Below are 15782 nucleotides of genomic sequence, written 5' to 3' on the forward strand. Positions count from 1 at the left end.
CAAGATATTTGTTCATCATTCATGCCATATTGTGTATGAATGAGGTGTAGTCATGACAACTAACCATGGAATGGAAAAACAGAACATGTACATGTGTACGGTAACTATGGTGATGGTGTTATTATGCAAATGACTGACAAATTATCTTGAATTGCACCACCAAAATGTTCAATACTGTCCATTATTGTATCTTCAAACTATGTGAAAACCATGGCAACTATAAAGTACAATTCAGCTAACCATCATGACAATTGAGTCAGAGAGTAATGATGTCTGACATGACTTTTGACATGCTCTGTATGTAATATATTTTGGTGTTGCATTGAATTCGGGGTAAATTAAATTAACCCAACTTCGGTATATCCAGTAATTATTGTTTAATTCTAGCTTTGCATATAGTATTCAAATGATAATTTAATGTTAATCAATTATGCAAATAGTAAGCATAATTTTTTTTGTTCATAATATGTTAAAATATTCATCAAAATGATGTATATACTATGAAAAATTGGCTAATTGATATGCAAATTTGTAATTAGCATAACATGGAAATTATTGTCTCCTAGTAATCTAATATAAAATTTCATAATAAATGGTTCTTAGAGTATATCCAAATATACTAATTAGGTAATTAACATGCACAGACTTTTTACAAAAAAATAATTAGATGTGTGGGTCATCCCAAATGGCACATGTACTAAATGTCATTTACAATTTATGAAATTTAACATTATCTAATTATAATTAAGGCAAATCTGGCTAATTCTGGCTGATTATACCAGAGAACTTATTTTTTATTGTGATTTGTTTTTTGTGATATCAGTACAGAATAAAATTGGTTGAATACTTGTACTATGCAAATTCTGTAAAAGATGTACAATAGATTTCAACCAAAATACACCCATACATTTGTTGTATCTGTTAATTATTTGAGAGTAGCAAATTGCATTGAAATCGCAGTGGTTCTTAAGACATCAGTGAGACAATCTTAGCTAAAATGTATTAATTATTATACAAATTATGTAATCGATATTCACTGATTTAATTCAAAATCTAACTCTGGTATGTACGTTCTATCAGAGCCCATATTTGCCAAATTTCATTGAAATCCAGCAAACATTTTGCTTGGTAACAGTGGATCCAATCATGCGGACAGACATTGTGAAACTAAAAAAATTCTAATAACACACACAGATGTCATAAAAACTACTTTTAAGAAACATAAACTGGATATCCATTTAAAAAACTCTTTATTCATTTATTTGTATTAAAATTCCCATAACAATTAATACCCGATATTTGTAACAGCGCCCTCTGGTGATAATATAATAGGCCGTATCTAATGTGGTGTATAAATATATAGCTTACGACGTACCCAACCAAACACGTGACCATTATTTATAAATTAATTTATATACAAAGTTACTCTTGATCTTGCAGATTTTACTCAATGTATTTCACTGTAAACATGACGATTTATTTTTTCTCAACTCTAGAATCTCAGTCTGTATTCAGTTCTTTTGAAGGTGGTCCACACAAACCCGTATCGTATCGACAGGAATTCTGTGATATTGTATATCAGGTGTTCTAGTTTGAAACCGTATTGTAATGTTTATGCAAGTCACATTGACTTCACGAGACTGATATCGCCAATTTATTTAGATATAAAACTGATTATTTTCTTCTTGGCGCTGGGGAAGTGTTACTGTGATTGTTGGATCTCTTTGTAGACACAGACCCACCCTTTGGTTTGACTTTTTTGGATACGACGGTCCATTTTGAAGCCCTGCTCATCTTACGTACCACTGGTTTTGATAGGTGTTCAAGGCGTTCTGTTTTTAAAAAAATAAAAGAAAACAAGTCACAAAACGTTACTAGTTCTATTATCTTCGCCTACTTTCTTCAAGGCTTCAATACAGTTGACATATTTGGGTGTATGCTTTTGTGGTGAATTGTATGTCCTTCTATTTTATTTGTTTTTATCAATGAGTATTCAACATATTCCGGAAATTGTGAGCTTTTCTGTTTTGTTATTCGCCGGTGACGTTGCTATGGACACGATCACATGGCAACAACGTATCAGTATGTACTAGGTGATTGGGATCATGGGAATGTGAATATCCAATATACGTCATCTTCTCAAGCCTTGTCCCTACTAAATTGGAATATAATAAAATGCCAATGGTAAATCAGTAATGATGTAATAATGCATGCATAACATGGCATCTTTGTATTTATCATCCAAATGTCTTGGTTTACGAGAGCTGTTGCTTAAAATTATTTCATGATATATTTTTCCGTCTGGAACAAGAACACTTTTTTTTCCTTTAGAACAAATTTTCTGTTGAATTAAAATCAATACAGGATATTTTAAAACTCCAGTAAAAAAAAATATTTTCAAGAACTAGTATTGTAAACAGTTTATAATGTGTTTTGAGTATAGTTTTGGGTGTTTATTTTACATGTTTTTTTTTGTTTTTTATGTATATATTGAAAATCATAGAATTCAATTTGGATAAAAAGGATTCGGATTATAAATATAGTACATGAGTTTATTTCTGTTGAACTCTGCGAGAAATTTAAACTTGGAGTTGACTCTTAGTCACAAAACTATATTATACGACAATGTTTGTGTTTACATCGCTAGCATGTCCGTTAGATGACCCTGTGTTTGACCATTAAACAATCCATCACGTATGACGTCAGAAAAACACATGACTAGATTTTCCTGCGTACATAGTTCATTCATTTTAGCCGAGCCAAACACTCAGAGATGACACAAACAATAAGAGAAACTGGACATTCATCACCCCTCAGAGCCGATTACAATGTGATTGTACGTAATGTGGTAGATGATTATATGATGGTCGTCGTGAATTGTTTTCTCAGTATGTTATAACTGCAAGGTGTGTTTATGGTGTGTGATTGAAGCAACACAAGATATACTCACGTTGAAGCTCTGGGCAGTGTTTTTCTGGCTGTGATAAAAGTAAAGTATACTTGTTTGGAGTATCTTCGTTACCTTCTGAAAAAATAACAGTAGAACATTGCCAATCAAACTATATTTTTACAAAATTAACCACTAATCACTGATTCCTCAACATTCACAGATTACGTGTCAATCAGATTACGTACCAATCACAGATCACGTACCAATCACAGATTACGTACCAATCACAGATTACGTACGAATCGAAGATCACGTACCAACCACAGATTCCGTACAAATCAGGTTACGTACAAATCACAGATCACGTACAAATCACAGATTACTTACCAATCGCAGATTACGTACGAATCGAAGATCACGTACCAATCACAGATTACGTACCAATCACATATTACGTACAATCACATATTACGTACCAACCACAGATTACGTAACATTCACAAATTACGTACCAACTAAAGATTACGCACCAATCACAGATCACGTACCAATCACAGATTACCTGCCAATCACAGATTATGTACTAATCACAGATTATGTACCAATCACAGATTACGTACCAATCACAGATTACGTACCAATTACACATTACGTACCAATCACAGATCACGTACCAATCACAGATCACATATCAATCACAGATTACGTACCAATCACAGATCACGTACCACTCACAGATTACCTGCCAATCACAGATTATGTACCAATCACAGATTACGTACCAATTACACATTACGTGCCAATCACAGATCACGTACCAATCACAGATCACGTATCAATCAAGGATTACGTACCAATCACAGATCACGTACCACTCACAGATTACGTACCAATCACAGATTACGTACCATTCACAGATCACGTATCAATCACAGATTACGTACCAATCACAGATCACGTACCACTCACAGATTACCTGCCAATCACAGATCATGTACCAATCACAGATTACGTACCAACCAAAGATTACGCACCAATCACAGATCACGTACCAATCACAGATTACCTGCTAATCACAGATTATGTACCAATCACAGATTACGTACCAATCACACATTACGTACCAGTCACAGATTACGCACCAATCACAGATCACGTACCAATCACAGATTACCTGCCAATCACAGATTATGTACCAATCACAGATTATGTACCAATCACAGATTACGTACCATTTACACATTACGTACCAATCACAGATTACGTACCAATCACAGATCACGTACCACTCACAGATTACGTACCAATCACAGATTACGTACGAATCACACATTACGTACCAATCACAGATCACGTACCAATCACAGATTACGCACCAATCACAGATTACGTACCATTCACAGATTGCGTACCAACCAAAGATTACGCACCAATCACAGATCACGTACCAATCACAGATTACCTGAAAATCACAGATTATGTACCAATCACAGATTATGTACCAATCACAGATTACGTACCAATCACAGATTACGTACCAATTACACATTACGCACCAATCACAGATCACGTACCAATCACAGATTACCTGAAAATCACAGATTATGTACCAATCACAGATTATGTACCAATCACAGATTACGTACCAATCACAGATTACGTACCAATTACACATTACGTACCAATCACAGATCACGTACCAATCACAGATCACGTATCAATCACAGATTACGTACCAATCACAGATCACGTACCACTCACAGATTACCTGCCAATCACAGATTATGTACCAATCACAGATTACGTACCAATTACACATTACGTGCCAATCACAGATCACGTATCAATCAAGGATTACGTACCAATCACAGATCACGTACCACTCACAGATTACGTACCAATCACAGATTACGTACCATTCACAGATTACGTGCCAATCATACATTACGTAACAGTCAAATCACATACTATTAAGAATTAATTAGGCTAAAGTAATCTTACTTTCGACTTTAATTAGCCAATATGTTCCCCTTCCTTCTAAAAAGTCTGATGCATATGACTGTAAGTTTTCGGGTAGGTTTTTAACATGGCCATTTTCGTCCAGTAAATCTAGTGTCACTGTAACCATAGAAACAGAAACAGAGAATTAACAGACGCAGCCGTACACATTTCCTACTGGACGCAACGATATAGTCTAATATTTGCTCTATTCTAGATCACAAACGACCACACAAACAAATACATTGGTAGATTTGAACCACATTGCCTTCAGTCATCTTCGTCTCCAGAGGGCGCTACATAGGAAATGTATATGTTTTTTATTTATGGTGAATGTCACATTTAGAATTGTGTACAGCCATGGGACCAAAACGGTTTTACTATTGAGTAAATTGTAATTGCGTGACCTCATTGAAAATAAATAGATAATAAATAATTTAAAAGGTATAACATGTATACACAAATCTGCTTTTCGTTGGGAGTCTTGTTGTAATATCCGGCGATTTTAATCGACATCAATCGTGATAGTGTACGGTCTTTAGCACCATCGAAATATTCGTACTGCGTAACTTGGGACACTTGAAAAAACTTAATTCCCTTTATTTTGTAAAAAAAAACTATTGGAATGTATTTCTAAATGTTTCATTGAATATTGTTTTGTTTATTGCCCGGTATTCATTGAATCTATGTGTTTTGCTCGCTTATCAGTTCCACTCAGTGGCATTTTCAGTTGCTGTCAGTCGCTGTTGTGGCAATATATAGATGTATAAATTTGAATAAATAACTCATCAAACGGGTAATATATATAATTTATTATTTATGCAGATGACGTCACAGTACTTCTTATTTAATAGTGCTCGTATTAGGTAGATATGTTGGTACATACTGAAGAACTACGCTGAAAGAATTTCACTAATGTAAAACACATATAATACAAAACAATGACGCTCATGAAATATATGACGTAGGTGAATATTATTTGCATTACTGTCAGTATTTTATATCGTTATAGTGACATTTACTAATGACGTGATGTTATAGTGTCGCGAATTGTGACAATTGGGTCGGTATGACGCATGCGTGGTGCGACAGTGGAGAATATGCACCTTTGGCAATTCAAGTTTTTATACGATTGTTATTATTAAATTGATTCAGGTGTAAATGCAGAGGACAATAAATTATTCAAAAAAAAAACATCCCAGCCCATGGTATTATTATATTGTCTGCCAGCGAATTCCAGTCTAATGCCATAGTAACCGGCGCGTCATGGGCTCATACCATGGCAACTAGCGTGTCGTAATATGTTACTATGGTACTTAGTGTAACATATTGGTATTAACCATGATTTAATTAAAAGGTCCGCCGTGAAAGAAGCCAGCATCGCCACGCAGTTGTGATTGCTCTTGGATTGCAGTCGATTGTTGAGTCCCAGGCACAACAGATGCTGCATTCATTTTTTTAAAAACATGCGTCTTTTAGTAGGTGAAAAGAGATCGATAGATAATAGGTGTCTGTCTTCCGAATTGAGTATTAATGATTGAACCTTGAGTGGGAACTTAAATAATGGTTAATAGGGTGCGTTGAGACCCAGTGTCAAACAGTATGCTTATAATGTTCACAAGTGAACCATTAACGACGCCGGGATCCCGACCCTTAATCTTCACAAATCTCCATAGATTGTCTTCTCTAGGGTCTACGAGTGTAGTCAACTTTTATACCGATATGTATGAAATGAAGCGTGCAAATAAGGCATATTTAATAGAATGGCGGCCCTTTTCACTAAATTTAACGACAACTATGGTCGATATGAGCGGTACCCAGTGTTCTCAGTCTCAGGATTACATTTTAATCGTGAGATTAGCGTTCAATATTATAAGTTGTTCTAAATAAAGATAATAACTTTCTCCCGTTATTAGCTCCACGCTATAGGGGTTGCCATTAGAGACCGCGTCCCTACAACAAGATATCCTATATTTATATATGTGTTGGTTTGTGTTTACGTCACTAAATGTCTCACTTGTTTGTGTTTACGTTACTGCACGTCCCATTAGTTTGTGTTTACGTCACTACACGTCCCATTGGTTTGTGTTTACGTCACTACACGTCCCATTGGTTAGTGTTTACGTCACTACATGTCCCACTGGTTTGTGTTTACGTCACTACACGTCCCATTGGTTTGTGTTTACGTCACTACACGTCCCATTGGTTAGTGTTTACGTCACTACATGTCCCACTGGTTTGTGTTTACGTCACTACACGTCCAATTGGTTTGTGTTTACGTCACCACACGTCCCATTGGTTTGTATTTACGTCCCTACACGTCCCATTGGTTTGTGTTTACGTCACAACACGTCCCATTGGTTTGTGTTAACGTCACTAAATGTTGGAAAAAACCTCATTAGATGACATTAAATAACTGTGTTTGAGCATGAAGGTAAAATAGTTTTACATCCATGGTTTGAGTCTAGCCATGGACGCACTAACAAATAGTACCGTACATCCATGGTCGAACTAAGGCAGCCATATTGTCCGAGTATTCAGCCGATCACGAACTTCGGGAAAAACAACATCCACTTGTGAAACATTTTATGAACTGGTATCTAGGGAAAAAGTTCAGGTAAAAGAAAAAAAATGTTTTGCCATGACTATTAATCTGTATGCGCCTCACAAGCTCAGGCGCGTTTTGTTTTGTTTGATGATAGCTGGGCGCGCTGGGCCGGGCGTGATACGGGAAATTTTTGCTTTGATGTGAGGGCGCAATTCCCATATCGTTACGAGGCCTGGCAATACGAGGTACATGTATATGATAAAATGCAACAATTGTGTCATTTCCTATATTTATTTGAAAATCACAATTTAATATTTGAACTTTGCAAACTATTATTATTTCTAGAATAGAATAGAATCTTTATTGCTAACATACCCTATATTTGAGGTCCTGGTGAAAAGTAAACTAAAGCAATAAATTATGAAAACATATAAACTAACTAACATTAACAACAGGGAAAAATCAAACAAGACGCTCAAATTTCTAAACACAGAAAAAATATGTTTAGAAATTTGTGTTTCGCCACATTATTTATAACGTTGTCACTGTGACATTTCTTGTTTAAAATATTAATTAATAACTGTTCATTGTTTTTGTTTTCATGGATAATGTTGTGCTTTTTCTCTTTCTGTAGCGTATAACTGACATGACAGCAAGAAGTGTTGCTCATTTTCAATTTATCTAATTTCGGAAACTGAACATTTTCTATCAGAGATTGGCACATGATCGTACCTCCCTATCATTTCAATCTGTAAGCTATGGGCACTTGTCCTCGGTTTGGTCATTGATAGTATTTGCAAGAATTTCTCTAGTGAAAAATCTGGTTTTAATGATCTGTACGTTCTCAGTTTATTTTTATGGATTGTGCCTTTCTATCAAGCTCAATGTGACGGCAATTCACTGCAATATGAGTATATGTAACGTCGCGTGTATTACTTTTAGAAAACTTGATATCAAAAATACACCGGCATCGTTCGCGTTAGTCACGGTGTTGTTTGGCGTGTCTATAAACAATTGCCACATTAATGAATGTATTAGACAGTCTGACGTGTATCTAGTATTCTCAAATTAAGTCACCCACATGTGTTACGTGTTATCATACAGTTACTGGTCACTGTATTGAGAGTAGTTAAACCTTATTGTGTAGGTATTAGTCCGTTGACATGTTTGCTATGTGACGTCACAAATTAAGTCTCGATATATGGATTTTTCCTGTTTATGCCATTTTGATATTGTCATTTTGTTTTTGTCTATCGGATAGTGCTGTTTTTGTTTGTATTTGTAACTTTATTGATTCCACACCAAGATCCCATACGGTTTCAATAATGATAATTATTATTATGTGGTTTGTGGGGGGTGTTGATATAAATTACGTCAATTTATTAAGCGTACTGTCACCATCAAATATAATGAAAATCCGATTGAACGCTAGTCTTCGACAATTCAATGGCAACGCGGTGTACAGGGTGCGGTCTATGATTCGCCGCGGCGTACAGGATGCGGTCTATGATTCGCCGGCATGGCAAATCTTGCCTCAGTCAATCATTGTTACATGAAATCAGAACCACTCTGATTGTATATATCTTGTACATGCCTCGGTAAACTCATTATCTAATTCCTGTTTCTAAATTTCATCTAAAATTAAAGCCATATAATGATCAGAGTCCATTTAGTAGTCACCCCAGTACTGTGGGTATTCATTCAAACGGTGGCAACAGGTGGTGGTGAACGTTGACGTCGTTCGACAACAAAAATATGCCGTCTAAAGGATGTTCTCGATTTAGGAAAACTAATTCCTAAAAGGGTGTGTCAGTCAATTGTTGAATGTTTATGTTCCCGTGAACAAGTGAAGAGTTGGTTACGTGTCAGAGGGCGGTCGATTAAAACGTCGACTTTACAAAGTACCACAGTAAATTATCCAACAAAACTATATACATAATAGAAGAAAGCCAAAAGGTCAATTTGAAACAAATGTGGTATAAGACCAACAATAGTGGCCTTGAGACACGATTACTTGTCGTATTGTGTGCACAATTTGACAAATAAGTCCAATTCTACCCAAAAGCGGATTTCAATCGTAGAAACGATACTAAGCACAGATATTCCGGTGTTTCACTTGAGTGAGTATGTATTGCTGCAGGTTCGTGACAACAAGGTGAACACACTGTTGGCTAGATTGATAGCAACAAGGTAAACTCACATCAAATAACACGCAGGAATTTTTCACTATAAAAATCTTATCTCCACCATAGAAAAAATAGGCAATTTATATAGAAGAGTGTGCTATGACGTCATCATCATCTGCACAGTCAGGTATATGTCTACAGTGTGGTGTCGATCAATGTGGGTATTCGGTTATAAAGCATCCCTTTGTAGCCGAACTGAAGGCGTACTGTGTGGACGGCCGCGGCGATTTGGTGGCGTGCGCGAGCGTCGGTTCAGTTCTCGACCCGTGAAGTGAATGTTTACTTTGCTTAACGTGGTATTTAACTATGCCGTTTATTCTGTGTTATGTCTCTGTTTTACTTCTACTACAGGTTCCTGACTCCTCGTGAGATTTTATCGATTATTGTCTTACAAACGCGCCCATAAGTGGCCGGTATTGTTACGGTGGCCTCATTATTGACTCACACACCTCATAACATAGCCTCCAAGCCAATAACTCACACAAGCTTCCATACTGCCAATTCACTGGAACACTTGTTTACTATTATGGTGTAGTGAATGCAATATGAACGTGACAGAAAATATTCAAGCGCGTGTAGTGATAAAACTCACCCCCTTTTTCGCATTGACAGTTTTTCCTTATGCATTCTAGTAAAATCATACTGGAGCACATGGGATTGAAAATTCTTTGCTGATTATCTGAAATACAATTAAAAACACACAATACAAATGAGTATAATAATCAGATGAACTCAAAGCACTTGTTGATTTCAAGAAGCCACCCTTGTTAGTATAAGTTGAGACCACTGAATGAACTAGTGGTCTGAGTTATAAGTTGGCCATCATATCTCATTGCCGAATTAACAATCGAATCTATATACAAACAGTGTACATTACACGAGCTGAGTAACAATGTGAATGCAATGCAGGGGGAACACGGGCTACGGGGGGTCGGTCGAATTCAGTCACGCCTCGCGTTATGGGGGGTTAAACAGTCGGCCTTTAGTAAAGAGCTGCGTAAACTGACACTTGAACATGTTGTGTAAACAGACGTTGTTGGTGATGCTATATTATTAAAGACTCTCTGACTATTCTACATTATATTGTTTCGAGAGTTATCGACGTGGAAGTGAAAACCAATTTCATAAAACAGCGAACCATATGCATATGTTACTTATACGGACTGCATTGTTTGCGCGCTGCTCAGAAGAGGACACAGCTCAGTGACTTGGAGGCTCCAGTCAACCACATCACGATGGACCGCCTGACAGGTGCCATCGTATCGGGACGTAACATTATGGTGTTACCATAGATAACCGGAACCCTTTCCCAGAGTTAACTACTTACCTCCGTATTTAACTGTTATAAACGTCATTCTGTAAATCGGTCAAACACTGCCGGTTCCCCTTTATAACATCTGAGCCATTCGCTGGTGTCGAGTTGCTGGAACACACTAGGGTGACCGTCTCTTTTTTGCCGCGGGCTTGAATAATGGAGGTATTGTACAATCTCCGGTATCTATGCTGCGATGCGAGTATCTGTGTCGTATGTAAATCACTGTAAAATATAAACTGGAGAGTGGTAAGGGACGTGTCAGATGTGAGCATATTTGCATGCCCACTGAACGCTGGCTTTGTCACTGTTGTAATCCCCTCCGCTATTGTGCTAATGGTATTCATTTGTCGATCTGACTCCCGTTGGGTATCATATACTAGCTAGCCAATCATCGTTAACGAAGTGATGCTGTATGTGCACCACAGTACTGGGTTAGTGTATCAAGACGAATAAGTATCTGTAAAATTAACGATATCAAGAAGAACTGTCAAAAAATTGAAATGCAGCGAGATTATAATAAATATATTACATATGCGATGTTTGTTATAATACAGCGACGCTGATTGGTCTAAACCTGGTACACTGCCCACTTCTTCTATTTGGTCTTTGATTAATAATTTTATGACATATATAAACCTTCATATTTGATATGCCGTATATTGCTCTCATGTGTTGACAACTATGAATTAAGTTATATGGCAGTTTCTCCAATTAAATTTGACAGTGAAACACCATGACGTCGATGCGAATATACCACGGGACGTGACGAGTATTTAAGGGGATCACTGGAACCCAGTAAAATATTGAATTACATTTATGTACACTCAGGTTTTTAATATATACTATTACTAGCACTACTAAGGCTAGCAGTGCTTCAGGTGACCTTTCGTTTACTTTTAAAATATTTGACCCCTGTAGACTCATTATTTCATCATTAATTCGCCATATATTCCCCGTTTATATATTATATATATATATATATATATGTGTGTGTGTGTGTGTGTGTGTGTGTGTGTGTGTGTGTGTGTGTGTGTGTGTGTGTGTGTGTGTGTGTACTTGGATTGCTATATGTTGCGAGGACAAAAATACAGATATATAGCTACTTCCGTGTGTGTGTGTGTGTGTGTGTGTGTGTGTGTGTGTGTGTGTGTGTGTGTGTGTGTGTGTGTGTGTGTGTGTGTGTGTGTGTGTGTGTGTGTGTGTGTGTGTGTGTGTGTGTGTGTGTGTGTGTGTGTGTGATGAAAACAGAAAATATGCTGTCTAAAGGGTGGATATCTGCTTATGCGAAGGTGGAGCAGGGTTAGAATCATACAGACATCAATTAATAATCTTACTGGAGAAATAAAAACAAAGACAAATTGAAAAATAGTACCGATACAACACCGTTCACATCGAGGCAACACCGTTCACATCGAGACAACACCGTTCACATCGAGACAACACCGTTCACATCGAGACAACACCGTTCACATCGAGACAACACCGTTTACATCGAGACAAAACCGTTCACATCGAGGCAACACCATGACAACACCGTTTACATCGAGGCAACACCGTTCACATCGAGACAACACCGTTCACATCGAAACAACACCGTTCACATCGAGACAACACCGTTTACATCGAGACAAAACCGTTCACATCGAAACAACACCATGGCAACACCGTTCACATCGAAACAACACCGTTCACATCGAGACAACACCGTTCACATCAAGGCAACACCGTTCACATCCAGACAACACCGTTCACATCGAGGCAACACCCTGACAACACCGTTTACATCGAGGCAACACCGTTCACATCAAGAAAACACCGTTCACATCGAGACAACACCGTTCACATCCAGACAACACCGCTCACATCCAGACAACACCGTTCACATCGAGGCAACACCATGACAACACTGTTTACATCGAGGCAACACCGTTCACATCGAGACAACACCGTTCACAACACCGTTCACATCCAGACAACACCGTTCACATCCAGATAACACCGTTCACATCGAGGCAACACCATGACAACACCGTTTACATCGAGGCAACACCGTTCAAATCGAAACCACGATAGCGATATTTACATTGCCAATCAAACGTCATTTGGTAACTTGCAACGAAATGCATTTCGGGAAACATAGTGTATAATATAAGTAAATATAAACAAAATACAAGTATACAATATATCAGTGTGTTGAGACTAATATAAGCGTGATGCCCGTATAATAATGTACATATCAACCGTGGAATCTTGTCTTGTTTCTCAGTAACACTTTACAAAGCGTGAAGGCTGCCTGGGTAAACATAATACAGTGTTATACGCTTCAACATTCTATTGTGGCATATGCCACAGTTTATAGTGACGTTCTTGTATTTGGCCTCTAAGTATATGAAACTTAGGTCACATAGATAGACGGTGCCGCTGTTGCTTACTCATTAAGGAAAAATACACTCGGCTGATGAATTATAAATCAATATACGAAACATGAATTAGTACAAGGTCAGGACAAGACCACTTGACATTCCAAATCAGTGTCATCTTAATCGATTTTGTTGGACATTGAGTTGTTCGTGAACCATGGAAACATTGAAAACATACCGCAATCACCGCGACCACGATCGTTGTTTCAGCCAAATAAAATTTGGCTCTGTTCATATCTTAATATAGATCTATAGCGTTCATTTGCAGTGTCTTGAAATGTGATTGTTTGTTATGTTACAATTTGACAGAATGGTGTATGATATCGTCTTCATTGCGTGATTTAATTTCATTTATGTTCGTTTGCAGACATGCATATCTGCTAGTCCACATGATTTCACTTTGGGTGTATTACGCCTTCGCGGTAGTGGTTTACAACCCGTAATTGCTTTATATAAAAATGGCAGTATTTATACTGAGATTTTGATGGTTAAACACACATGCACAATCGGGCGACTATTGTTGTGTTTTGGAGCAGAATTGGACAACGGATAATAAAAAAAATCCGTAAACACTACGAAAAGTTAATTGATAGAAAAGTGTTGGGGTGTTGTCGGTACATGTACAGTGCATATCTGTCTCAATATATAGAAGTATACACATAATGTTTTGAGAAATTTAGTCATAAAACACATAGCAATATTCATCATGATTGAGTTATTATGTACACTCATGGAGCTATAGGTACTTGGAATTAGTAAGCAATATGGCTGTGTATAGCGGTTCCATAGAACACAATGCTAAAGCAATATAGCATTTCGATGGCTTTAAACCAAGATATTTGAAATAATAGTAATTCAAAATAAATAAAGTACCCGTATGTGACGATATACCAAGTTTTCACCCAATCCCAACAATATGGGGGTATTGCTGACAACATGGCCGACATCCATTGTCGCTAAGATCGTGTTCTCGAAAAATACCATAGTTACACCAAACGTTTGAAAAATTAACATTCTGTCGGGGAGTACAATACCCTGTGAAACCATGGTTATTAGAACCTATAACCTAGTAACCGTGGCGAAACCAATAAGTGAATAATGTTCCACAAAAGTGAAACTTACTGTTTTCATTTAGACGTGAAGTTGTTTGTCTAATAAATCGTCGGCCATATTCTATGCATGAAAAAAAATATTTTCATTCCTATGCATGAGAGGACATACTTGCAAAATGGGTGTCTATCAACTAAAATCTATTCGGTATTCGGTAGCATAGTGGTTGTCGCATCAGACTCATGATCGGTAGACCCGAGTTCAAATCCTACCTTAGGCTGAACATCAAAATGGTCGACCCCTACCCTGGGTGAGTGTACCACAGACTCAATGCGAAGGCCAATTCCACTGGCCGAGATTCATTCACTAACGAATGCGACTTTGGGGGAACCTTGGTTAAGGTCCGCAGGTGCATTATAATTTGCCATTTGACAGAGAGATGGCCACACAGCCCTGTCATGTAGTCCCAAACATGAATATGACTTCTGTGGCAAAATGCACTATGTGTCTTCACTAGAACTTGCAATTTGCACATACAAAAAAAAAAGTCAGGAGAAACAACAGTGACACTGAATGTCCGGAACTGTCGCCTGGCACAAAAAATATTTAAAAAAAAAAAATCTATTTTATGTATTGTATTTCACTGTAAAAAGAGTATTAGAAACAACTGCACCTTTTATTCTGTCGTCGCGAACCGCATACATGTACATAGACAACACAGTGTACATATCGTATTTGGGATGGCAAATATGCCCGACCAGGTGGGAAATATAATAAATAGACCAGGTGAGATATATACTGACACATGTGGCAAATATACTGGACCAGGTGGCTAGTAAACTGAACCAGGTGAGAAATATACTGTGCCAGGTGAAAAATATACTGGTCCAGGCGTCTAACATAATGGACCGGATGCCAAATATACGGACACGATCAGGTGACAAATATATGGACACGATCAGGTGACAAATATATGGACAAGATCAGGTGACAAATACACGTCGGTAATTTGAATGTTTGCCAAGGGATTTCATATCACTTTATCGCGTATTGTAACACGGTATCGCGAAAACAATATGTGTACACAAAACTAAAACTAACCTACAGTAATAAAACTCACCTGTAAGACAATACACGTAGCAATTAACAATGTGTCTAGCATAGCCGGGGCATGAAGAACGCCACTTAAACAAACTAATGAGTTCAGTTTACTATATTATTGTAAGCGTACAGTCGGTAATAAATAATGGTATTATCGTCATTCAAATCGCACAACTGAGAGCGCCCTCTCACGATGCTAAATGGTGCATTGATATTGTCGTTCTTTACCAAATCATTTTAGTGTGCTCAGTTATCGAATATCGGTGTGCCTCAT

General features: G+C 37.4%; 2 protein-coding genes across 2 annotated transcripts in view; one reads left to right on the forward strand and one right to left on the reverse strand.

Annotated features, from left to right (window-relative positions):
- Positions 1 to 1233: 1233 nt before the first annotated feature.
- On the reverse strand, positions 1234 to 11276 carry LOC100372825 (uncharacterized protein CXorf65 homolog). Its single transcript, XM_002736017.4, has 5 exons — positions 10950 to 11276; positions 10215 to 10301; positions 4892 to 5008; positions 2951 to 3025; positions 1234 to 1832 (listed from the first exon to the last, which is right to left on the reverse strand). The coding sequence occupies exons 1-5, from the start codon at positions 10975 to 10977 to the stop codon at positions 1675 to 1677; spliced, it is 465 nt and encodes a 154-aa protein (XP_002736063.1). The 5' UTR covers positions 10978 to 11276; the 3' UTR covers positions 1234 to 1674.
- The window catches only part of LOC144355163 (uncharacterized), a 94782-nt gene continuing 86286 nt past the window's right edge, over positions 7287 to 15782 (forward strand). Inside the window, exon 1 of the mRNA XM_085491399.1 lies at positions 7287 to 7505. The gene's annotated coding sequence lies outside the window, so the exon portion shown is untranslated. The remainder of the gene's footprint in view (positions 7506 to 15782) is intronic.

Source organism: Saccoglossus kowalevskii, chromosome 16 (genome assembly GCF_978046115.1).
Source record: "Saccoglossus kowalevskii chromosome 16, keSacKowa6.1, whole genome shotgun sequence".
Taxonomy (NCBI): domain Eukaryota; kingdom Metazoa; phylum Hemichordata; class Enteropneusta; family Harrimaniidae; genus Saccoglossus; species Saccoglossus kowalevskii.

Excerpts from the sequence above, each read along its gene's own strand:
- LOC100372825 (XM_002736017.4), bottom strand. The coding sequence starts at position 10,977 with ATGACGTTTATAACAGTTAAATACGGAG. Across the intron at positions 3,026-4,891 it reads TTGGCTAATTAAAGTCGAAA|AAGGTAACGAAGATACTCCA; the intron begins GTAAGATTACTT and ends TTATTTTTTCAG. Across the intron at positions 1,833-2,950 it reads ACACTGCCCAGAGCTTCAAC|AACGCCTTGAACACCTATCA; the intron begins GTGAGTATATCT and ends TTTTAAAAACAG.